The sequence below is a fragment of the Citrus clementina genome, unplaced genomic scaffold (genome assembly GCF_000493195.1).
Source record: "Citrus clementina cultivar Clemenules unplaced genomic scaffold, Citrus_clementina_v1.0 scaffold_2, whole genome shotgun sequence".
NCBI classification, from domain to species: domain Eukaryota; kingdom Viridiplantae; phylum Streptophyta; class Magnoliopsida; order Sapindales; family Rutaceae; genus Citrus; species Citrus x clementina.
Genome location: NW_006262688.1, coordinates 22,787,238 through 22,813,380, shown reverse-complemented (window position 1 = coordinate 22,813,380; position 26,143 = coordinate 22,787,238). Strand labels below are relative to the sequence as shown.

Genomic DNA, 26,143 nt, shown 5'->3' with positions numbered 1-26,143 from the left:
AAAATAGTTTCACCCCGAAACTACACAATCAGTCATCCACAAACTGATTTGTCGAGCCTATTCTGACCTTAAAGCTTCCTTTGAAAACAGAGCAAACCATGCTCTGATACCAAATTGTCACCGAGCTTTTTTAAAATACGTGTGGCAACTCGCGTGATGGCGCTAAGACTCTACTTAGCCAGCCAACCCAAAAACCCAACATAAGCAATTTTTAGGAAGCGCGTCAGCACTCGCACAAAGGAGGTTACGCAAGAGCAATTTCTTGCCAACATAAAAAATAACCACGTACACAAACACCAAACACAAGTATTGGTTTTTACGGAGGCACCAGCCCCCAACTTTTCTGTTCCACAAAAAGAAAAGATTCACAAATAACTCAAGTAATGTATGCACAAGGACACAATGCTGAACAAAACTCAGGCACCCTCACATACACCCCATCACTATCTATATGCATGGTTTGCAAGTGACACCCCCACTTGCTAAGGCTAGGCGGCGCGCCACCCACACGCCACCTCAAATCCCTCCCCAAGTTTTTACGCACCCACTAAGCATGTACAAGGGAGCACATCTCCACTCCCCTAAAGAACAAGGCAACCGCTACCCATAAGTCTCGAAATAAGGAAGTTGTGGGGCTTAATTGTCGCTACCCACTTTCCACATTTCCTTATTTCTAGCGTTCGAAGGCCATGTCTCCCACTCATGCTTGATTTTAAGCCCACCTCTTGGAGAATCACGGCCAACCATGCTCCACGTCTCGTAGTCACTATCCGCCCACAATCCACGCACAATGCCTCTCATTTTCGCATAACTCGGCCCCCACATGCATGCCACACATCACTACACATTGGCGTGCACTCTGGCCCGCCACTAAGCCACAATCTTACAACTGCCCACACAATCCAGCAACTGACTCGCGCTTCTGAGCACCACGCTCGCGAGCTCCATGCCATGCTCGCTCGCACGCTGCTGTGCCCTGCGTCTGCGCGTCCCGGCACTTTGTGCCTGTGCGCCTCATGTTCGAGCGCCTCAGTGCCTCGCACCCACGTGCCCCTTGGCCTCACGCCTGTGCGCCCACTTCTCCCCATGCCCGCGCGCCCACTGCGCCTCAGTCTTGCGAGTTGCTGCGTACGTCACCCACGCAGCTCTTGCGCCCATGCCACAACGTGCGCCTTGCTGCCGCGCCCAAGCCAACGAGCCAGCCATGCCTTGTTTTTGTGCTCACCACAAGCACACCCATATGCTGCCAAGACTTGGCACAAGGCCCCAAGCCAAGCCACAGCAGTTGGCCCCCATGACTCACGGTGGTGACACCATCCATGTATTAAATATATAAACAACATGACTTACATGTTCCATTTACCTTTACTCAATATCATCTATGTAATGAACATGTAAATGACATTTCATACATATAATTTAATAATTTTCATTAATTTACCATTAATGTAAATATAGTTTTTAATATAAAATAAGTGATAAATTAATATACATATTTAATTTTCATCTAAGTTAACTCAGTTAGCTAGTTCTAATTATGTATTGTACAAAACAAAAGACAAAACTTTCTGAAATGTGAACACATACTTCACCGTACAATAAATATTTCTAATGCATTAATATAATGAAGTCCCCACAAAATAAGAAATATCATGTCATGCAACGCGCAATCATTTATAAAATTTTAAAATATATTCGCAACTAAAATTTATTCTATTTATACAGTTGGTTAACCCGTAAAATTCTTATAAATTTGGACTGCTCTTGTACACTACTACCTTTTGAATCCAGGTCCCAACCCAAAACGACGCCGTCCTTTCGAACTCGATACGTTCATGAACTCACAGCCTAACCAAACCATCCAAATCGACTCCGATATGGGAGGAGACTGCAATGTCGATTTTGCCCCTTTTCCTTAACGAACGCTCTACAAAAACCAAACCACCGAAAAAGAAAAAAAGAAGAAGAAAAAAACACTAACAGCCGTCTCTGATCTCTCTTGCTCTGAGTGTGTTTTAATCACTCTCTATTCATTATCAGCCGCTGTCTCTTCATCACGTCGATAATGTCAAACACCAACGCCCCCACCGTCAAAAAGGATGGACCCGGTCGCCTTGCTTCTGTTTACAGTGAACTACAAACCAGCAGATTGAACGTCTCCCTCCCCCTCCTTTCTGTCCTCAAGAAAACCTTTAACGTCGTCGATGGCGCTCCTAGCTCCGCCTCCGGCAACCCCGGTATTGTCCCCCTTATCTCATATATATATATATATAATGCAGACATGTGAGTTGCAGACATGTGCGCCTTTTTTTTTACGTGAAAAGTGTTAATATTGGTTGTATATTTTCTCATTGTACGTGATTGCAGAGGAGATAAAGAAGTTGTTTCCCAAATTATTCGGACAGCCGTCTGCAAGACTGGTGGAGTGTGATCCCAAGGCATGTTCCATGGAGAACAAGAGTTTGAAGATCGGAGTTGTCCTGTCTGGAGGCCAGGCTCCTGGGGGACACAATGTCATCTCTGGAATTTTCGGTAGAGGCTTTTGTTTTTTTTGTTTTTAATTTCTATGTACATTTATATTTAAAAGGGTAATTTTGAAGATCTATTGTTTTTTGCCTTTTTTTTTTTTTTTGGCTTTTAGATTATTTACAGGAACGCACAAACGGAAGCAAGCTTTACGGGTTTAAGGGCGGTCCAGCAGGAATCATGAAGTGTAAATATGTTGAGCTTTCTACTGAGTACATCTATCCTTATAGAAACCAGGTCAGGATTTTGATCAGTGCTTATATTATTGCTTTATGAATTCTTTTATAATAAAGATCTTCTATGCACTCCATTGGCAGGGTGGCTTTGATATGATTTGCAGTGGCAGAGACAAAATTGAAACCCCAGAACAGGTTGGTGCACTCTGTTTATTTACAATTGTTCTTGTCTACCATTTTGGTCTGTCGTCAAATTGTTATGAAGGACATGAGCCGAAAGACATGGCAATAATTGATTGCAGGTATATATCTAATCTTGTGTGCTCATGATGTTTAGTTTAAGCAAGCTGAAGAAACAGCAAAGAAGCTTGATTTGGATGGGCTAGTCGTAATTGGTGGGGATGACTCCAACACAAATGCTTGTCTGCTTGCTGAAAACTTTAGGTTCATACACTTGTGCTTAACCTCAAGACTATGTATCTGCATGTTCTGTAATCTCATGAGGTTCTGTTAACACGATATGATTCACTGCTTGAAACTTTGGTCAGGAGTAAGGATATGAAAACACGAGTTATTGGATGCCCAAAAACCATTGACGGCGATCTCAAGTGCAAAGAGGTCCCTACAAGTTTTGGATTTGACACTGCATGCAAGGTGCTGGTTTTATTTTTACTTTTTATTATCTGAAACAAAGTGAGCTTAATGCAGATCCTCGTTTCATTCTATATCAATATGGGTAGATTTAACAATTATTTTCATGGTTCATGATGTTCATGGTCTATCCGGCTTCAAAAATTCAGATATTTTCAGAAATGATAGGAAATGTTATGACAGATGCTCGCTCAACTGGAAAATACTACCACTGTAAGCTCTCTGGATACAGATTTCTCGAATTTGCTTTAGTAGTTACATTTTGTTCAGTCCATGTAAGAATAGCAATACCATTGCTCTTCTTCCTAATTATATCTGTTTCTGCAGTTGTAAGGCTTATGGGCCGTGCAGCTTCTCATATAACATTGGAGTGCGCTTTGCAAACTCATCCGAATATTACAATTATTGGGGAAGAGGTGCGTTCTGATATCCTATGTCGATTTCAATTTGTTTGAATACTTGCCTGTTGTAAGTACATAGGTAGTGCTTGTCAAAAAGACTACACGAACCCTAAAATTCAGAGCTAAGTTACTCATATAACAATTCTGTTGGCTGGCTTTCTGCACCAACTTCTGTAAACACTATCAGCATTTTGCTTTGATGAAGGTTGCTGCCAAGAAGCAGACACTGAAGAATGTTACAGATTATATAACAGATATAATCTGCAAAAGGTCAGAAGCTGGTTACAATTATGGCGTCATACTTATACCAGAAGGCCTGATCGACTTCATTCCTGAGGTATATATGAGACAGCAGAAGCTATATTTTTTCCGTTACCGCGTGGAAGTTGAAGCTTAAACTATCACATTGCTTGTTTTGCCCCGCAACTTGCAGGTACAACAACTTATTGCAGAACTCAATGAAATATTAGCCCATGATGGTGTTGATCAAGATGGGGCGTGGAAAAAGAAACTCAAAAGTCAATCTCAGGAGCTATTTGAGTTGTTCCCTAAAGCAATTCAGGAGCAACTATTGCTTGAAAGAGATCCGCATGGGAATGTGCAGGTTTTTTTTTTGGCTTATGACAGCTTTATCCTATACCTGTTTGTCATAATTCATCGTACTTTAATTCTATTTTTGTTATAACATGTTTGTGTCACATGTGTAGGTTGCCAAGATTGAAACAGAAAAAATGCTTATTCAAATGGTAGAAACTGAATTGAATAAAATGAAGCAGAAGGGTGCATATAAAGGGCAGTTCAATGGACAGTCCCACTTCTTTGGGTAACCAACATATTGTTTCTTCAAAATTAATCTTGAATCAGCTGTCTCTTGATGTTTTACATTCATTGCATAGAGAACTCACATTATACTTGATTTTGACCGAGCAGTTATGAGGGCAGATGCGGTTTGCCCACAAACTTCGATGCAAATTACTGCTATGCATTAGGTTATGCTGCTGCAGCTCTCCTCCATGCTGGAAAGACTGGATTGATTTCTTCCGTTAGTATTATTTCCATTGAAGTTCCCCCTTTCATTGCGACTTTGTTTGTGATATTGTCTTATGTTTTCAAAACCTCGGCGTCAAATCACAGGTGGGAAATCTGGGTGAGCCTGTTGAAGAATGGACAGTGGGAGGAACAGCATTGACATCTTTAATGGATGTCGAGCGTAGACATGGTAGCTATTCCTATTAATGCAGGAGTCACTCTGGTCTCTGGACTTTTGTTCTTCATTTATCAACTCTGTTTTTTTTTCTTATAACTCTTTCAGGGAAGTTCAAGCCTGTGATTAAGAAGGCAATGGTGGAACTTGAAGGTAGCATCTTGAATATTTAACCTCTTCATTTTGCCTTGGTTTCTTGAAGCAGTGAATTTACTTAATTTTTGCTGTATTTGTGAAATGTCAGGTATACCATTTAAGACATTTGCATCTTTGCGTGAGGACTGGACAATCAAGAATCTCTATGTCAGTCCAGGTATATAAATTTCTTTTGAGCATGCACTCTTTCTCCAGTGATACTGCAAAGTACACCAGTTAGCTATTTTTTTCCTTTTTCAAAAAATTTTATCATTAATGTCTTGATGATATGTTGCCTTTGTGTTCATCAGGACCAATTCAATTTGTTGGCCCAAATGCAAATGATATCAATCACACTCTAAAGCTGGAACTTGGACCGCCCGCTCAAGCAAAGTTGAATAAATGAATTCCGTTTATTTCCAGTTCATTAATTCCCGGTGCAGCTCTAGACTATTTTGAGAGTGTGCATGCAGCATGGATCTAATATTTATTCACTGGCAAATTTTACAGTTTTGCTTAATTACATGAAAATTGGCAAGGAAAATAAGGATACAGGTTGTTAAAATTTTAGCTTATTTACTTGATCGGCATCTCTTAGTCTCTTTTATGACTATCTATATATAGCCATTTGTGATTCAACTGGAAAAATTTGCAGATTAATCTTCGCCTGTCTTCTCTTGTTTCTTGTCAAAATTTGAAATTTTTTGAGTGGTTAGGTAAATTCATAACCCCATTTACACTTCTTTGCAAAGTATCAGTAGTGCTAAATGAACAAAGGGACGGTAGAAAGGGTAGCGGGCACTGCAGTTTCCATGAATCTTACTTCTATTCCTTTTTTTCGTTTAAAAAATTAAAATAATAAAAAGAAAATATAAAATAATGAAAAATAAACATAAAAGTAACGAAAACGAAACATTAAAATAAGAAAGTAATGGTAAAAGGCAAAAAGCGTCATTATCCCTAAACCCGATGAAGCCGAACTCATATCTGCATTTGCATTAATAGAAGAAAAATGAAATAAAACCAGCAGCCATTATCCCGGAGATCTGCATTCAAAGATCTAAATTTGGTGTCAAAGACCATGCCAACAATGTTGATGAAATTGTAGCTGGATAACTTTCACTTTCCCATTACATTCAAATAAAATTAGTTTTGGTTGTGTTCGAAATATTTAAATTGTTAGAATTTTTTTCAATTAAATTGTTAGAAAGTGATGGATTAAATTTGTAAAAATTCCTGGATGCGTGCATTTTATATATTTAAATTGTTAGGATTTTTTAATTTAAATTGTTAGAAAGTAATGGATTAAGTTTATAACAATTTCTGGATGTGTTTTATATATTTAATGATTTTTTAATTTAAATTGCTGGAAATAATGGAATAAATAATAAAAATTTATGGATGTGTTTTATATATTTAATTTAAATTATTGGAAATATTGGAATAAATTTATAAAAAAAATTGGATGTATTTTATATATTTAAATTGTTAGGATTTTTTGTTACTGGACAAAAATGTTATAAAATTTTTTAATTACTTATTCTTAATACAAATGTTAATTATTTTGTAGAAATGGAGAATTTGAAAAATGAGCATGCATTTAAAGATTTACAAGAAATAGGAGCCAACAATGCAGTTGAAATTGTGCAAAAAAATGAGCAAACTCTTGGAATGTTATTTGATAGTCATGAAGAAATGTTTGCATTTTACAAAGTCTATGGTAAATAAGAGAGATTTTTTGTGAAGGTTTGAACTACTAAGAAAGGGACTGATGGGATTGTCAAATATGCATAATTTGTATGTAGTCGTAGCGACAAGTCAGAAAGTAAATATGCTAATGTATTGAAGTCAAAACCTAATGTGAAAAATGGTTGTGATGCGAAAATTGAAAGTTGTCTAAATGAAGATGGAAAATGGGTTTTTCAAAGTTTAAATTTTCAACACAACCATGGATTGAATCCAGACAAAATTAGGTATTTCCCTTACAATCACAGAATTAGTGCAAGTGCTAAAAAACTAATTCAAATGAATGATTGTGCGGGAATTAAAATTGCCCAAAATTTCATTATATTGTTGTTGAAGCTGGTGGGCATGAAAATGTCTCATTCTTAGAAAAAGATTGCAGAAATTTTGTTGACAAAACAAGGCAATTACAACTTGCAGAAGGAGACGCTATGGTGCTTTTAAAGTACTTCTAGAAAAAGCAAGTGAATGTAAGGGTTTTTTTTTTTTTTTAAAGCATTGATTTGGATGAGCAAGATTGATTAAAGAATGTATTTTGGGCATATCCGAGGAGTAGGGCAACTTATAAATATTTTGGAGACGTCATCACATTTGACACTACATATCTAACCAACAAGTATAACATGTCATTCGCTCCCTTTTTCGGAGTTAATCACCATAGCCAATCTATTTTGTTAGGATGCGGATTGATTTCACGTGAGGATACGGAGACATTTACATGCTTATTTGAGGCGTGACTATCATGCATGTCTGATTCTCATCCATTTGGTATCATTACAGACCAAGACAAGGCAATGCAAAAGGCAATTGAAAATATTTTTCCTCCTACTAGGCATCAGTGATGTTTATAGCACATAATGAATAAGGTACCTAAGAAGTTAGAGGTCTTTAAAGAATGTGAAGATATTATTTCTTTACTGCTTTTTGTTGTTTATGATTCACTGAGTTCTACTGCATTCGAGGAAGTTTAAATGTGATGAGAGGCATCATTTGATTCCATGCTATTTGAAAGATTGTTATTGGGCTGGAATGTCAACTACTTAGCGAAGTGAAAGTATGAATGCATTTTTTAATGGGTTTGTTAACTTAAAAACAAATCTGAAGTAGTTTGTGAAGCAATATGAAAATGCATTGAGAAGGAAAGTTGAATTAGAATATCAAGCAGATGCTAAGTGTTTTAGTGAAAGGACATCATGTGCAACAAGATATAAAATGAAGAAGCAAGTTGAAGAGGTGTACACCATTTCTAAGTTTAAAGAATTCCAAAAAGAATTAACGGCACTGATGTATTATGATATACCGAACTCTGTGGGATCAATATATAAAATAAGTGAATCACACGGGCAAGGTAAGAAAAAAATCTTTGAGGTTATTTTCGAAGAAGATAAGTGTGAAGTTAATTGTATTTGTTCAAAGTTCCAATTTAGGGGGATTCTTTATAGACATGCCCTTGCAGTGCTGATATGTAACTCTGTTGAATTACTTCTAGAAATATACATTTTATCAAGGCAGAGGAAAGATGTGAGGAGATGTTATAGTAAGGTGAAAGTTAGATATGGTGTGCAAAATTTGTCCATCTAGCAAGACAGATATGAAAAACTTTGTAGTGCTTTCAGTGAGGTTGCACACAGCTTATGATGATGAAAATAGTTACAAAATGGTATTGGATTGGATTGAGAAAGCAATGAATAATTTGCTCAAGCAAATTCGTTGTGCAAGTGTGGAAAAAACTATTATTGGTGGAGCAAGTTGTATAAGCAACAAGCAAATTCACAGTGAAAGTGTGGAAAGAACCGTTACTGGTGAAGTAAGTTATAGCAGGAACAATGGTCAACTTGTACTGAATTATCCAGCAATGACACGTCATAAAGGTCATCCACCTTACTTAAGGAAAAAATCTACAATTCGTAAGAAATCTATTCAAAAGAACAAGGTTGCATAAAAAAATAAGGTTTGTTTAAATACAAATATATATTTTCTAATTCATTTGGTTTTAGTTTAATTGTGTTTAATAATCTTACAGGATTTACAAGAAAATGCTCCATCGTTTTATCATGTGCCTAATGAAATCTCCATATAGGAGAGCAGCATGGCCACGGTAAGTTTTGTGAATTTTTATTTTAATTTTTTTCTTTTATTTCGAGGATATGGAACTAAGTATAAGATTGATAGAGATGGCAGAAATCCCCACAGGGACGGGAATCCTTAGGAATTTTTCCTATTTGGGGAGGGTATGGGGACGATTTTATACTCAATTTCTTATTCGGCAAGGGACGGAGATGAAGTAGAATCCCCATCCTCTCACTATTTCCCTATTTCCCCTATTTCCCTATTTTTAATCTTTATTTAATTTTTTTTATTTTATTTTTCTATAACTATTAATGAATAAATTTTAAATTTTAAAATATTAAATATTGGTGTAAATAAAAATATCAAAATATTTATACAAATAATATAAATATTAGTTAATATAGAATATTTAATATAATTTAGACTTAATTACAACCAAAAGCACACAATCACACAAGCCTATAACTCACAAATCAAATAGTAAATCACTCTCTTACAGTCTTGCCCATCCTTTCCAAATTATTCGCGCAGTAGCAAACATCCAACTCGTCTTCATCTCATTATATCCTAGTAGTACACCGGGTTGTCAATGGCCGAGTAGCCTAGCTCATCGCAATGTCAACTAACAGCCGCACATGCAGCTTTGTTGCGCTATAGTCAGTTATCAGCAGGTATCATTACTCATGGACAACAATCACATCAATATTGTATAAAATGACATTATTTGAATTTTGTTTTGAAAATTATTATTTAAATATTATATATACCAAAAATTTGAAGGAGTAGAATGAAATAAGGCTCATTCACGATTATTCTCATTTTATTTCATATTTTTTAGGTCAATATGATTAAATTAAGTTCGAAAACTAAAAAGATATAAGTTATTCGGGGGTCGGGGACCTTCAGAGATCCCCTGTTATTATTCGGGGAGGGGACGAGGATCCCCTCAAACAATTATGACGGAGACGGGGAGGGGATGGGGACATATGCAAAACATCGGGGATGGGTACGGGGATGTTGGTCCCCTCCCCTTTCCATTGTCATCCCTAAAGATTGACCATATGTAGACGCTACGAGAAGGAAGTATTGTTCATGAAAATCTCAACCAATACGACATTATAGGCTACTACAATGTAAGAATTATTTAGTTAAATTTTAGTTTTAAAATTTTTTAGATGGATTTTACATATATTTTATTATTTGATTAGGTACCTATGTACTGATCCCAATTCGGTGGAATCAATATTTATCAGTCATTTCCTTATTGTTGTTTCTTTTGATACAAATAATATCTCTAGAAATGTATAGGGTCCAGAGGGAAATGCCCCTTCTTCCCACAGTTAAACATTTCAATTCATACATAACAATCATTTTGTTTAAATATCGTAATTCATACATAACAAGGGGTACAATCTCTTTATTTATGCAAAATACATATAGCAATGATTATTCCTAAAATACAATAGACAATGGATTAAATAGGCAGAATACTGGAATCATTTCTGACTTTATCAGTTTGTACAGCTTTGTCGCATGTAGGCACTTTAGTTTGCACCCTCTTTTCACGTGTTTCCACGATAGATTTTGTAGTTTCTAATGTATTAGATGTCTCTAGCAATTTTTCATGCATTTGTTTGTACTCATTGTATGTTGTTTCGACATCTAACAAAGATTTATAAGATTGATAAGGGCTCGTTTGGTATTGTTTTTGAATTTTGATTTTCTGAGAATAAAAATGAAAATGAAAATGGTGTTTTGCAGTTGCTGTATTTCGAATTTAAGTATGCGTCTGGTATTATTTTTTGTATCCTGTATTTTAAAACTGAAAACAGTAACATGCGTTCGGTAGACACAGTTGAAAATGATAAAAACAGAGAATATGCGTTCAGTAATACTTTTTTCAAAAACAGTTTTTACTATTAAGCATTTACTGTTAACATAAATATTTCTTTATTATTGATTTTAATGATAACAAATTTGATTAAGATTTATTATTAATCTTTTAAAAGCTCAAAATAATTTTCATATACTTTTAAATCATCATTCTCACTTTATAAAGGCTTTATTATATATTCTATGAAAATATTTTTGGTTATTCTCATGTTAATGGTTTCAATTGAAAAAGCTTTGAGATTTTTGATAATAACAAGTATTGCTTAAAATCCTAAAAATGGACCTAATCGATAAGTTTTATAAAGTTTTGGGGTCAAAATAAAATTTTACAAAATAGTTACTGTAGCAGTTACTGTATAAAACGGCGATCCAACATCTTGATAACGGCTCACCGACATCTAACAGAATTGAAGATTAGTCTCTGGACACTAACAGCGATCCGACATCTAGATAACGGATTGCCGACATAGAACAGAATTGAAGATTAGTCTCTGGACACTAACGGCGATCCGACATCTAGATAACGGCGATCCGACATCGAACAGAATTGAAGAGTAGTCTCTGGACACTAACGGTGATCCGACATATAGATAACGGCGATCCGACATCGAACAAAATTGAAGATTAGTCTCTGGACACTAACGGCGAGCCGACATCTAGATAACGGCGATCCGAAAAATACAACATAATAATTTAAAACAAAATAATTATAAAAAATTTACATAATGATAAAGTTTTAGAATTAACATTAATTAAAAAAAATTACATTGTCATTGTTTTTACATCATAATTAAGATATATATTACAACACATGATTTAAACAAAATAATTATAAAAAAAATACATGATAGACATTATACATTACGTATATAATCATGCCACATAGAAGCTGCAATTCTATCTCTTGTAACACTCATCTCGGCGACACTTGTTGGAGATAAATCAATATTAGTAAGTGGCCTACTAGTGTCTCCTTTTACGTTGGTAACCAAATCTTGCACATCAAAATCCCCAAATAACCTATCACTTGCATTTTCTGGTCGAATAAAGTTATGTAAAGCGCAACACGCAATTGGAATTAGACGTTGCTTACGTAAACTATAATTATGCATATCCTTTAAAATTGAAAATCGCGCTTTTAAAACACCAAAACATCGCTCAATTACATTACGCAATGATGAATGTCTATAATTAAACAATTCTTGGGGACCTCTAGGTGCTCGACCTGATCCTCTATAATCACGTAAATGATATCTCTCACCTCTATATGGTGTCAAAAATCCTTTCATATTTATGTATCCAGAATCCACAACGTAGTAATATCCTAAAATATAGAAACAATAAAACATAACTTAATTAAAAAATAAAGGCCAAAGATATTAACACACACACACACACACACACACACACACACATATATAAAAATCTCAATATTCTTACCTTCGTCCAGACGTGGAAACCCAGATTCTGGTCTATTTAAGGCATCCATAAACACTCTTGAGTCATTGGCGGTACCTTCCCAGCCAGTATATACAAATGTGAACATCATGTCAAAAGAACATGCACACATGATATTTTGAGTCACCTGAGTCTTTCTATCTCGATATGATATCTGTTTATGTGCTGGTGACCATGCAGCAATGTGGGTTCCATCAATTGCACCGATACACTTCTGTGAAAATATGAAATGTTAATGTCACATAAACATTGAAGTAACATGTATTGAATTTCTTACCTCAAAATATGGAAAAAAAATTGGATTGTTTCTAATCTTTGATGGCGTTTCCCCTTGAGGTTTTGGTTTTATAATGTGATTTGCCAATTGACAAAGTGCTTTTAACACACGCTTAAAGTGTGTAAACACAGTATCCCCTGAACGTTGAAAACGCTCAAATACAACCCGCACAACAGCACCATGGGACAATACATACAAGTACATTGCTACAGCCTCCTTGATACAAACATTGCTACAGCCTCCTTGTCATTCTCTAATAACTGTAGATGTTCAAGTGTATAGCATAACCGAATAAAAACTTCCTTATCCATTCGAAACATATTATACATCCTATCCGGATGACCATTTAACAATTCTTCAACAAATTCAATACCAGATAATTGTCCTGTATACACTTGCCTTTTAATAGCACGCTGTTGTTTCTCATAAATTTTTATAGCAATAGCTACCTATAAAACCTCTTCCTCAATATCTGTTAAACTATCAATATCATCATCTTCATTGTTGTTGTTGTTGTTCATTTTTCTACTCTGATTAAAAAAAAATCATAATTTATATCTCAAGTATATGATAATTGATCCAAAAAAAAAATTAAATAAACACACAAATACAAAATCATTCACCATCTAAAAATATTGTGCCAAATAAATAAATAAAAACATTAGAAAGTTCAATTCACCAAAATAAAATAAAGTTAAACAATTACATCTCATCTCATAAAAATAACATAAAGTTCGACAAATAAAAGTACTACAAAGTTCAAACCATAAAATGAACAAGCACACGGTTCACAACCAATAAAATCTAAGTTAAACACATTACATTTTAAAAAACAAACTATAAACTAGTTAACCAATATTTTTTCCTATGCTCAGGCATGCTCAAAAAAGTTTTTCTCCACTCAATACTGGGCACTAGCTTATCCATCAATTTGTTGTATGTATCTCCATCAATATCTCCCAATTTCTCCACAGCTTCAATACACTCTTCAATAGACCACTCTTCAATACATTGAGAAGTTGACTCCGTACTTTTGCATTTAACCATCTTCATTCTAGCATTCATCACTGAACTAGCCATTTTAAAGTAACTGTCGAACTCACTCTTATTTTTTTTACCACGGTCAGTTGAAGTTGTAACTGGCCGACGATGTCTTTTTTTTGTCCTAGTCTCGGAAAGAGGTTCCATTGAATCATCATCCTCAATATCAACATGAACTCCATGACCAAGAAAATTTTCTTCCAATTCACGATCCTCATCCGAGGACAATGGAACTTGGCTAGAGGAAAAACGTAAATGGCCAGAAGCTGTGGTGGTGTTGAATATCTCCCCTAAGGTTTGATAGTGCTCTAATTCTTTTTAACGATATGGCTTCACTCCAGGCACTCTCTGTGGAAAAAAATAAGTGTATAAAACCAAAAAATAATATTTTAATTTTATACGAAACTATTTAATATACTACAAATATAGTTTTACCTTAATATATTCAGCCCAAACAGCTTCCGATGCTGTGACCGTATTTGAAACAGGATCCCAACCAAACCCAGCATGAGCTACTAAGTCAGAAAACTCTCGATGTGTTTTGCGCAACCTATTAAACTTGGACTTAAGTTGCCCTACATTGAATCTTTTTTGGCATTGTTCTAACAACTCATCACTTATAGTGTTCCAAATTTTCTTAGTGAAAGTTGATGTTTGTAAATCACCCTTTTTAACATGGTCATGTACAATACGAATAAAAACGGTTTCGATCCGACTAGACCAATCAGCCTTATCCTCAACATCAACATCATGTGAATCCATATCTTGAAAAATTAGAAAAAATAACACATATCAAATAATGATCAAATTCAACATAACATATACATATTTCAGCAAAATGTCATACATTAAAAACTGAATGGTACCCGAAAAAATAAAAAATAAAACATATATCAAATATTAATCAAATTAAAAACACTGCTATTAAATTTTTAGATATAAACAAACAATTTTCAGTACATGCTATTAATCCCCCACTCAATTTTCAGTAATGTAATAACCCCCAATACGATTAATCTACAATACTCTAGTTTCAGTACATGCTATTAATCTACAATATCATCGTATTAAAAACAATTAATTAGCTGAACAAAAAAAAGAAGGGGGTTTCGGAACCTATTCAACCCACGAGTTCTATCACCAGTCATGACCAATTCCTTATTTTATAGGGTAATTTTTACCATATTTTCTTAGAGAAACTAAAGTGAGATGACAAAATAATTGAATAAAAATTAAAACATTTGCCATTTCGTCAAATATGCATTATAATTTCACATTCAACATCTCCTATTTGTTTGAGATCCCTTTAATAAACCAATAAGCTTGAATTAAGCATCTGTATAAAAGAATTCTCACAAGCAATTGTTTGTTTTAATAGATTTAATCTCTAAAATAAATGAGGAAAAATCCTAGTAGGTTGGCCAAAATTTGTCACTACATATGAACAACCTCAAAAATTTCCAGAAGCTTTAAAAATCACTCAAATCATCTCTAAAAAATTTCAGCTCATAAACAAAATAAATAGCGGCAAGTGACAAATCCGAGTGAGCAACAACGAAGCAGCAGTAGACGAAGATCCGAGAGAGCAAGTGCAGATCCGAGAGAGCAAAGACGAAGTAGCAGTAGCTGGATGGAGACGCAGTAGTAGCAACTGGACGGAGTCGGAGTAGCAGCAGCTAGACGGAGTCGGAGCAGCAACGGTTACGGCAGAGAAAGAGCAGCGGCAGTGGCTAGCACACCAAGAGCGACCAAGAGAGAGTGGATCGGGAGAGAAAGATGTTGGATGAAGATAAGGGGAGGGAGAGAGTGCAGATTTGCTGCAACTGGATTGAGAAAATTGAGGGGAAAGAGGGAGCTGCAGTGAACTGGATTGAGAGTGAGGGCTGCAGTAAAGAGAAAAGTGAGGGCTGCAGGGTCACGATTTTTTTGTTGTTTTTTAATTCATTTTTAGGTTTAGTCTGTAAAATTTGGAGAACACGTTTAACTTGTTTTTAGTTGTGTAGTTATAATAATGAATCCGGATTTTGTGTTTTGTAATTTGTTTTGTGAAAAAAATCCACCGAACATGTTTTATGTGTGTATTATAAAAATGAAAACGAAAACATGGCTTGAAAAAGGGTACCGAACGGGGCCTAAGCATTCCCTTTGAATCCATTTACCTATTTTTGGCATTCAGGCCAAGAATTATATATGACCGACTTTCATCCTTTAAAAACAACATAACAAATTTGAGTAGGAATTTGGTTTCTTCATTGAAAAATTCAGATCAAATATTATATGCCCAAATTAATACTTGCATTCCTAATTATATGCAAAATGCTTAGTAAGAGCTAACTTGACAGGAATATTGAACTATAGAATTGTGTTCCTTAACATTAGTAATAAATTTAAATTTCTAAGCATGCATCTCATGATCTTCTTAATATAGAACTGCTAGAGTGAAAAGTTCAGTAACTATCCTCTTCATTTAATGGTGTGAATCATACAATGGCGTGCATATATTCCGGCTTACAACCGTTACTAACCTCTAAGCTATAAATGTATAGCATGGGCAATTCACTTAAGTGAAGGCTAAGGAACAATACAAAACTACACTTGGACACTTCACACAATCGTGTTGGGTAGCAAATGCAGAGAGAAGAATTGAATGTAGTTCAATCATTTCCAACATTCCTTACAATAACAATAACATAAAACTCATTAACAACATACTAAACAAGAAAAACCAAGGACACTATAGGAGCATCTTATTAACATTTTAAAGAAATAACAAATTTTGAATAATAAAGATAAAAGCAAAAATATAAACAAAACAAATAATCACCAATTATTTCTTAATATGTATAAATTGATCAATATCGGCATTTAAATTAAACATTATGCAAAATGAAAAACGACTATTCAAATCAAATATCATGCAAAAATTTAGTGCATTTCAGAGCCAAATATTTCCCAAATCAACTTATCAGACAAAAATTATCACAAATCACGTAATTAATTTTTTTTTACATAATTATCATTATTCCTTTCACACAACTATCATATCACAAATTAAATATATCACATAATTCAAATAAAAAATATTATTATTTTTAATTATTTGACAAAAAATTGATTATGAAAGACAGAGAGAGTTAAATGGGACCTTCACGTTGATAGTGTTGGCGTGGTAGTAGTGACTCTATCGGCTCCGTTATAGGTCGATGTGGTGGTGGCAACTCTGGCTGCAATGTTATGGCATTTGTTCTACTGGTGGCGGCTCCATTGTAGATCGATTGTTAGCAAGCGTTGAGGACGAGAAATGATACTGTTTAGAGCGTTGGTTGGTGACTGGCATGAGTGGAGAAAGGAAATGGAGGGGACGAAGTGAGTGTTGAGGAACGAGTGAAGAAAGGGAGGACGGAGTGAGTGTTAAGGAACGAGTGAATCTGGTTTCCTTTATCAGAAAATATTTCATTATTTGTTTCCATTTTCTTAACTTATTTATTATCTGTTGTCAACCACACAAAAAAAATTGGAAAAAGAAACGCATGAAACGACAACATTGGCTGCTGTTTTTGTCATCCTTCTTTCATTCATTTGTTTGTTTACCATTTTCCGCAAAGTATAGTTTATTCCTTACTCATGAACCATCTATGCCTTATGGAGGTTCACAATGAAACCTCACTCCCCTCAACACTTGTTTACAACCTTTTAGATTACTAGCTTTGATGTAAACAATATTGTTAACATATATGAGTGTTGATACAGCTACAAACTCTTGTACAAATTGATGTGGCATTAATTCATTGGTTGAATGAAAATATAAAATAATAGAAATAAATCATGTGGACCAAGAGATTTTTAATTCAACCAATGAATTAATGTCACATCAGTTTGTACAAAATAAATTTGTACAAGAATTTGTGGCTATATCATTGCTCTAACATATATATACTATCATAAACTTGTTTTCCTATATACTTTTAATTTTATGAACTTGGTCGATTATCAAAACTTTAATTACCATCTTAATCTAATGTAATAATCAACTATATCCATTATATTGAATTGAAGTGAGGAAATCAGAAATGGGCTTATTTTTCATATTGAATTAAACATTTTGAAAAATAATTATCTCATGGAATACAAAAGCTTTTTTCTTTCTTATCAGTTGAGAAAATTCTTTTTATTTGTAAATGAAAAATATTAGGAAAATGATGTTTGCCCCGAGTCAAACCCCGAAACAACTAAAACGGCATCGTTTCAGTGCTTTTATTTTTTGTCCTGACTTGTTGTGAAACGATGTCATTTTGCCTTGTATAAAGTGAAAAAAAAAACAGAACACTGCTTCTTCCTTCCTCTTCATTTTCTTAACCCAATTGCTTCTTCCACTTCGTTGCTGCAGAACCCTTAATCAGGCAAACATCAGCGGCTTCAACTTGGACAAGTTTCGACATTGTCCTTGGAAGATTGATTTTTGGCATCGTCCCTGATAGAAGATTGATTCTTGCGTGTTGATAACATTGTTGATTCTTGCGTGTTAATTAAATTAGTCAAAAGGAGTGACTAGTGATCAAATCCCAAAAGTTTCACATTCAAATGATGCTGACAATTGTAATAATTGACACAAACCATCATTTTGGAGGGAAAAAAAAAAGGTGGCATCGTGGAGCCAAAAAAAAAAATGACTGCCAGTTTTCCTGGGAAAGTGGCCCAGACTCCAGGGCTTGGTAAATGATAATGATGCAGAGGCTGCGGCAAGACGATCTGCAGTTGGGTTGTGGTTGAGCAGTTGAGTTGCTGGTGAAACGTGGCTGTCTCGTGAAATGAGGAGAAGAAGAACAAAGAAGAAGAAGCAATTAAGTTCTGTTGATGTTTATCCAAGCCAAACGTCGTCGTTCATAGCAAATGAAAAAAAAAAATCAATATACAAAACGGTGTCGTTTCAGTCAGTTTTGAAATTTGACCTGGAGTTTGACCCGGCATAAATATCCGCGCTCAAAATATTATAGTCCCTAAATTATGATTATTTTCTTGTAGAGGTAGTGTAGTCAACGTTAGGGGTGGCTACGGTTCGGTTCGGTTCGAAATTAAGTAGAACCGATTTAAATCGGTTATTTTATAAAAAGAACCGAATAAGAACCGAACTCAAACGGTTCTTTTCGGATCGGTTCGGTTCGGTTTTTTCGGTTCTGGGCCTATTGGGCTTATTTTGAATTTTTAATTTTTTAGTCCATTGGGCCTCATGAATGTAAAAAAAATTTCAACAATTAATTTATCCTAATTTTATTACAAATATTAACAATAAATGCAAAGTATTCAAAACACATTTTATCACTAATATCTTACTAATTATTAATAAGATACTCCCAAAATATGAAATATTAAAATTTCAAAATACATAACCAAACTCTAATATTCCATCTATATAAACATAATCATAATGTTATAAAGAGAAATAACACATGTTTGATTTGAATAAAATCATGTTTGATTTGAATAAAATTATTAACACATGTTTGATTTGAATAAAATCAAAAAATAATTCGGTTTTTCGGTTCAGCTAAGTGAACCGAATACCGAACCAACATTTTGATTTTTTTTACAAACAGTATATTTAATTTTTTTAAAAAATAAAAATCGAACCGAATTAAAAAAAACTATCAATTCGATTCGATTTTTTTAACACTACGATTTTTTTATCCACCCCTAATCAATGTCATACTAGTATTGTATTGGGACTAAACTCCGACGGCACAAGACGCTCGTATATAAAATAATAATAACAATATCTGTTCTACTGTTTCTGGAAACGACGTCGTTTGACGTAACCCGCAATACCAAGTAAACAGATACATATATAAACCGATCGATCGGACATCGTCCTCAGCGAATCGAAAAATCGAAAACGAATCGGATCAATGGAGAAACCAACAGCAGAAGCTAACTCTTCTTTAATCAATTCTTTCGTGGAGATCACATCATCCACCAAAGACGAAGCTCTCTTCTTCTTGGAGTCTCATCAGTGGAATCTAGACGCCGCCGTTTCGACTTTTCTAGACAACGCCGCAGCTGCCACTGCCTCCCCCGAAGCGTCTCAATCGGTCGCTACTCTCCCTGCCGTTAACTCCCCATCGCTTTCAAACTCCCCCTCGACCTCTCCGTCTGCGTCTTTGTCTCGTTCCCCGTCCCGGTCTCGGTCGCCATCACCTGCTGCGGCTCGCGATCCGTACGAGCTGCGTTCCCGAAGCCGACCGGGGAAGAAGGAGGATAAGAAGGCGGCGACTGGGACATCACGTGGGGGCATTCGGACTCTTGCTGATCTGAATAGGACTCCTCCTGGTGGGGCCGATAGCGATGACGACGACGACGAGCCGCAGCAGTATTATACTGGTGGTGAGAAGAGGTATAATTAAAATGTTTTAAATATAAAAAAAAAAAGGGAAAATTTTTTAATTTTCATTCTGCTTTAATTCCATGAGAATTAAGAATTTTTTTCATATGATCAGCAGTTTTAACTGCTTAGTTATGATTAATTAATGAATGTGGTTGATTATTAATAATTATATTCGTTTTTTTTTCTCTAATGGGAATGGCTAAATTTTCTGTAATTGTATGATACTTATATGAACCCTTGAGCTTAATGTCTAGCTTATACGAGGGTTAATGAAAAATGTGATAATCTTTTCTGGATTTTTTAGTTTGTTCGATTTCATTTAATGGCTGAAATTTGTATGTTGACATCTACGTTGATAACTTATCTTGATTTTTCCGCTGAAGAGTGGAAACAAAGTTGAGAAGATTGTTATTTAATACATGGAAACTTTCTTCGAAATCTGATTAATCATATTTGCCTGAGAACTTATATATCCACAGACACTCATAATCCATTTATGAAATGCAATTGGGGGCATATGGTACCAAGTATTCACATTGCATGATAAATTTGATGGCTTATTTTTTTGAACTGTTCATTAATTCAACCCTTTTCTAACACTAGATTTAAAAATTTTATTGGGGTTTTCTACTTTTCTTCATCTAAAAGTAACTATTTTTAAATTTTACTTTTATTATGGTTGCAGCGGGATGCTGGTCCAAGATCCTACCAAAGGAAATCAAGTGGATGAAATTTTCAATCAAGCTAGACAATCAGCTGTAGAAAGGCCTGACCTTCGAGCATCATCAAGCTCAAAAGCCTTCACTGGAACAGCAAGGTTACTCTCTGGAGAGACAGTATCATCTGCTCCAGCTCCTCCGCCTGAAAATGTCTCACACAACATCACTTTTTGGAGGAATGGGTTCACTGTAGATGATGGTCCATTGCGGGGGATGGATGATCCTGCAAATGCTTCCTTTTTGGAGGTAGTATTTGACAATAATATTTCCCTTACTTTCATGATTTTGCTATCATTGTCACTGTGAAAATTGCTTGTGCTATGCTAGTTGTATTACAAGAGTTGAGTTGCAACCTGACCTTCACATTCAACTTCCAAAATGAAAAGGAATTGTACCTACTGTAGGAGGGAATAACGATTTACTGAGATTTCTCAAAACCTGGCTTCCTAATTGGATGTTGTTATGGGGACTGGGTAGGTTCTCTCTTTTACTTATACAGATGTGTTATACTTATGTATTGGTTGCATCTCAATGCAGAGCATCATGAGGTCCGAGTGCCCAAGGGAGCTTGAACCAGCTGATAAGAAAACTCGTGTGCATGTTGAACTCATCAATAAGCGAGAGGAGGACTACTCTGTTCGCCTTTGCTCCCTTCATTTCTGAATATTTGTTCTCGTGTTTCCATCTTGCATCAACACTACTTAACTCCACTGTTTCATGTAGGAACCACCGAAGCGCCGATCTGCATTCCAGGGTGTAGGGAGAACTTTGGGTGGCAGTGACTCTCCTGCCTCTGCTGCCTTAAACACTGCTCCATCACCATCATCTGGTCTAGTTGTGGATGCAACTTTACCGACTACCTCTGTCCAGCTGAGGTTAGCAGATGGTACTCGCATGGTTGCTCGCTTCAACCACCACCATACTATCAGAGATATTCACAGATTCATTGATGCATCAAGACCCGGCAGTGCAAGAAACTACCAACTACAGGCAATGGGGTTCCCTCCAAAGCAACTCACCGATCTAGACCAGACTGTAGAGCAAGCTGGCATTGCTAACTCAGTGGTTATCCAGAAACTGTAGTTACTTAGTCAGCTTCCAAGTAGTACTTGCTTAATTTAATATTTATTATACAGAAAAAATCTCAGAGTTTGATTTGGATTTCTGTTTGTTGAGGTAAAGATTCAGTGTCCGTGGTTTTTTCTTTTTAATTTTTAGTTTTATTTTTTAGAGAGAATTTAGCGTCTCACAATTCTTTGATAACAGTGACTTGGCCCCATAACATGGAAACTGATTTCAAGCCCATTGCATGTGTGTCTGTGTTTTGGGTTCGTCCAACTTCACAAATCGCAGTTAGAAAACGAGACGGGCTCCTAACACCCCTCAATTATCCTTAATATTTTCCTCCTGAAACAATTATAATTATGTGGCTGATCATCAAAATAAGCTTTTATCTCCCTATCAAACAATTCTTTAACTCTCATTATCTCATAAAAACTTATAATTAATGATGTATATATTTATTAGTCATTTATTTCATGTATATGATTATGTAACTATAAAAGGATAGTTCATCTCCTCATTTGTATATACTTAAGAATGAATATAAAATAGTCTCTAAACTATTTCTATTTCTATGCTTTTTATTTGCTATCTAACTTATTACACTGTTTCTGATCTTGTTGTAACTAATTATGACATGTGAAGTAATTTGAAATGGTGATAATTAAGTGTTAGGAACAAGTTTTCAATACTGTATCATGGCTGCATCTTTAATAGAGGCGATGGAGAACGGCCTCATAAACTCAAGCCTTCAGTGCTCCAAAGACCCAGCTTGAACAAAAATGTAGCCGTCTTTCAAGCTAGAGTTTTTTCTTCGAAGGGTATAAATTTAACATGATTTGCTTTGAATTATATATGCTTAATTTTCGCAATTTGTATTTTTGGGATTAAAAGTTTCACCTTGATTACAATGAAAGAAAATTAAGAAAAAATAATATAATAAATGGAAAAGTTCAATGTTTGAATTAAAATGGTGATTGATTTTATCTTCTTGAAGGAATGAAAATTGAATATCCAAATGGGTATTGTTTCTTTAAAACAATTTAAAGAAATATGTCAGCACCAAAATATCGAACAAAAATTCATATGTTTTTCTAACTTTTACATATGAGGAGAAAATCATCAACAATATATATAAAGAGAACATATAATGTGTAAAAGTTTTTATGGCTCATTTATGCTCCTATAGTAGCAAACTGAGATTGTCAAAATGTATATTAAAGCCATTGTTTCTCTTTATATATGAACAAAATATTAAGTTTTTGAAATAAATAATTGGTCTCATCTTACTATTATTAGTAATATATTTACATTCCTTGAAGCAAATGTTTATTTGGTAATTGTGGGATTAGTGCTAGACGTGCCATACTAAAGTTATCGACATTACAATGTTCACCATTTTAAGTATTAATGATTGCAATATATATATTGAACCACCCGAAGTGAAAAAATTAAAAATTGAAATAATTTGTAATGAACTAGAAGTTTAAGTAGTCCAGAGTTTCTTACATAGTTTGAAATGATGAAGTTACAATGGTAAATTTGCAAATGGGGCTAATGATTATGTATCAAATTATAGAACTTTTAAAGGATGGTACTGACCTTGTAAATTATTTCACATTACAATAAAATATAGTTGATCATTGAAGTAGGCATATCATTTTGAAGGGAGAGTATTTAACGAAGGGAGTTATTTATTAGAAAAAGCTATTAACCAGCAACATAAAATAACGAGTGAAATAAGAGAGCAATATATTATAAAATAATTTTATTCATTTCAAGTGTACACAAAACATAGAGATGAGCTCTCCTTTTATTGTTATATAATCATTACATAAAATTAATGGAAACATTATAGATCATAATTTCTTGAGGGGAGACTAAGAGATGTATGTTTATGAACATCCACATTTATTTTTAAAATGCATAACACTCCCCCTTGAATGTTCATTACAAAAGAAAATGTTTCATTAAAACCTTTACTAAAAAAGCCCTTATAGGAAAAAAAAATATTAGTAAAGGAAAAAGAGCATATTATTTATTGATGTCTTAAAACAAATAATTTTGAAGGTATAAAGTTGTCTCATTGAAACTTTATTAGGAAAAATCTTATGAGATAAAAACCTAGTGAGAAAAAAGAGTACACACATGAAATTTCCTCCAAAATAAATTATTTTTCCCAACAAATATACTACCCCTCATCTTGATGTAAATGCTTCAAGATCTGGACAAAATCTTTGAGTTGACGCATCCCAATTTTATCTATTAATTTTTTAAATGTTATAGTTGGTAGGGATTTTTTTAATGTTCAATGGAAATAGCGAAATACATGCTTTATATATTCTATGCCTATGAGTTGGTGCAGAATTGTATCTTGCTAATAAATTAATTGAAAATGTAATATCACAACAAGAACAGTTTGCAAGATACATGAGTGTACCAATTATTAGGGGTGTTCAGAATCCAATCTGATCCACTTAATTTGTCTGATCCGTAAAAATTTGATCTGTAAAAATCTGATCCGTGTATTAGTGGATCAGATCGGATTGAAAATTTAAAAATCCACAGTCGATGGATTGGATATAGATTTACTTCTGTAAATCTGAAAAAATCAGTGAATCCACAAAAAAAAAAACTCACAAATTTAGCAATGCTACTTACTAATAAATTAATTAATTAATTAAAGTATAGCAAAATTAACACAATATTATATCTTATTCGATAACAATATAAACTCAAAAATAATTAAATAATTGAATAATTAAATAAACAAATATAGCTTCCTAAACATTAAAAATTCTAAAGCAAAACAAAAACTCTAAGCCAAACAAAACATTTTGGCATATAACACCAAATCTCTACCTCACCGCCCACACAAGCCATCACTGTTTCACTTCACCACTTGAGGTAATTAAACTTAATTTCTTACTTTCTTTTCAAGCTCTTCAAGTTTCTTAATTTCTTCCTATTACATCCAAACTCTCAAGTTTCAACATTTAAATTCATAATTTTAGTTAATTTTTATTTATTGATCTAAACAAATGATTTTTTTTTTTCGGTGTGTTGTATTTTGAAATTTTGAATGTATTATTCTAGCTCTATTTAAACAATTAATTTATTTAAATTTTGTTCAATTTTGAATTTAATTGGTAGTAAAATTATTTTTACGTTAGATTTTTTTAATTTAATAAATTATTTTTGTATTATATTTTTTAAATTAAATTACTTCATAGATTGGACAAAATTAAAAATTTTAATTCACAAATCAATCCGCCAAATGATGGATTGGATATGAATTGGGTCAAATTCGCATCCGATCCGCAGGCATATAAATTGGATTTGAATTGAGTTTAACTAATCTGTGCATTAGATTAGATTGAAAATTTATAATCCACAAAATCGTGGATTATATATGGATTGAAGTCCGCAAAATTCGTTCCGCGAACACCCCTACCAATTATACTTAAATATAGTACTACAAGACCAAGAATTGTTTTATCATCTTCCTTAGGATGAAATTGATCTTTTTCCACATCAGATGATCATACCACAATTGGAGTACTTAATGGATGGGCTTTATCCATATAAACATGCTTCAAACTTTTTTAGTGTATGTTAACTGATGTAAGAGTGTTCGACTTAGCATTCCACTTGGCAAATATTCAATCTGTAAGTCAAGACAAAATTTTGTTTTCCATGATCTTTTATTTCAAATTCATTTTTCAAATAAGAAGTTGTTTTTTAAAGTTCTTCAAGAGTTTGAATGAGATTTAAGTCATCAACATATAATGCAACTATTTCAAATCTAATTTCAGATTTTTTAATAAAAATACAAAGACAAATTGGATTGTTTACATATCTATGGTTTAATAAAAAGTAGCTTAAACAATTATACCAAATACGCCCAGACTATTTTAATCTATACAAGGAACATTATAGCTTTAAAGAATATAAACTAAGAGGTTTAAATTTTGTTTGATTCCTACATTTTAAATCATTCAAGGATTTTCATATAAATATATGCATCGACAGAACCATATAGATAGGTAGTCACAATGTCTTTAAGGTACATATCAAGTCCTTTAAAGGTTACGAGACTAACCATAAATTGAAATGTAACTACATCCACAATAGGAGAAAACATCTTATGATCAATGTCAGGTTTTCGAGAAAAACTTTTTGCTGCTAACCTTGCTTTATATCTTACAATCTCATATTTTTTTTCTAAACGAATACCCACTTATATCCAACAAATTTGACATATTCATGTGTCAAAACTATTGGTCCAAATGCTTTTAATTTTGGAAGTGAATTTAGCTCTGGTTAAATAATATTTTTTCACTTTGGCCAATTATTTCTATGTCGACACTCCTCCATAATCCTTGGATCAAGATCCTCATCATCATTG

The 26,143-nt window shown here is 34.2% G+C and overlaps 2 protein-coding genes across 2 annotated transcripts; both read left to right on the top strand.

Moving 5' to 3' along the window:
• Positions 1 to 1,977: 1,977 nt before the first annotated feature.
• Positions 1,978 to 5,658, top strand: LOC18050936 (pyrophosphate--fructose 6-phosphate 1-phosphotransferase subunit beta). Its single transcript, XM_024191306.1, has 16 exons — positions 1,978 to 2,237; positions 2,368 to 2,532; positions 2,642 to 2,763; positions 2,844 to 2,897; positions 3,040 to 3,146; positions 3,251 to 3,356; positions 3,503 to 3,566; positions 3,681 to 3,769; positions 3,960 to 4,091; positions 4,188 to 4,358; positions 4,462 to 4,577; positions 4,685 to 4,796; positions 4,889 to 4,973; positions 5,067 to 5,111; positions 5,203 to 5,271; positions 5,405 to 5,658. Exons 1-16 carry the CDS (start codon positions 2,066 to 2,068, stop codon positions 5,497 to 5,499), a joined length of 1,704 nt encoding a protein of 567 aa, XP_024047074.1. The 5' UTR covers positions 1,978 to 2,065; the 3' UTR covers positions 5,500 to 5,658.
• Positions 5,659 to 19,437: 13,779 nt separating this feature from the next.
• On the top strand, positions 19,438 to 21,910 carry LOC18050934 (plant UBX domain-containing protein 4). Its single transcript, XM_006447560.2, has 4 exons — positions 19,438 to 19,963; positions 20,640 to 20,919; positions 21,211 to 21,309; positions 21,397 to 21,910. Exons 1-4 carry the CDS (start codon positions 19,479 to 19,481, stop codon positions 21,754 to 21,756), a joined length of 1,224 nt encoding a protein of 407 aa, XP_006447623.1. The 5' UTR covers positions 19,438 to 19,478; the 3' UTR covers positions 21,757 to 21,910.
• The last annotated feature ends 4,233 nt before the right edge of the window (positions 21,911 to 26,143 follow it).

Bases quoted from the DNA above. Each gene is read 5' to 3' on its own strand.
- LOC18050936 (XM_024191306.1), top strand. From the start codon at position 2,066: ATGTCAAACACCAACGCCCCCACCGTCAAAAAGGATGGACCCGGTCGC. The intron at 4,974-5,066 runs GTAGCTATTCCT...TAACTCTTTCAG, and splicing joins GGATGTCGAGCGTAGACATG to GGAAGTTCAAGCCTGTGATT. The intron at 5,272-5,404 runs GTATATAAATTT...TGTGTTCATCAG, and splicing joins GAATCTCTATGTCAGTCCAG to GACCAATTCAATTTGTTGGC.
- LOC18050934 (XM_006447560.2), top strand. From the start codon at position 19,479: ATGGAGAAACCAACAGCAGAAGCTAACTCTTCTTTAATCAATTCTTTC. The intron at 20,920-21,210 runs GTAGTATTTGAC...ATCTCAATGCAG, and splicing joins CAAATGCTTCCTTTTTGGAG to AGCATCATGAGGTCCGAGTG. The intron at 21,310-21,396 runs GTTCGCCTTTGC...TGTTTCATGTAG, and splicing joins AGCGAGAGGAGGACTACTCT to GAACCACCGAAGCGCCGATC.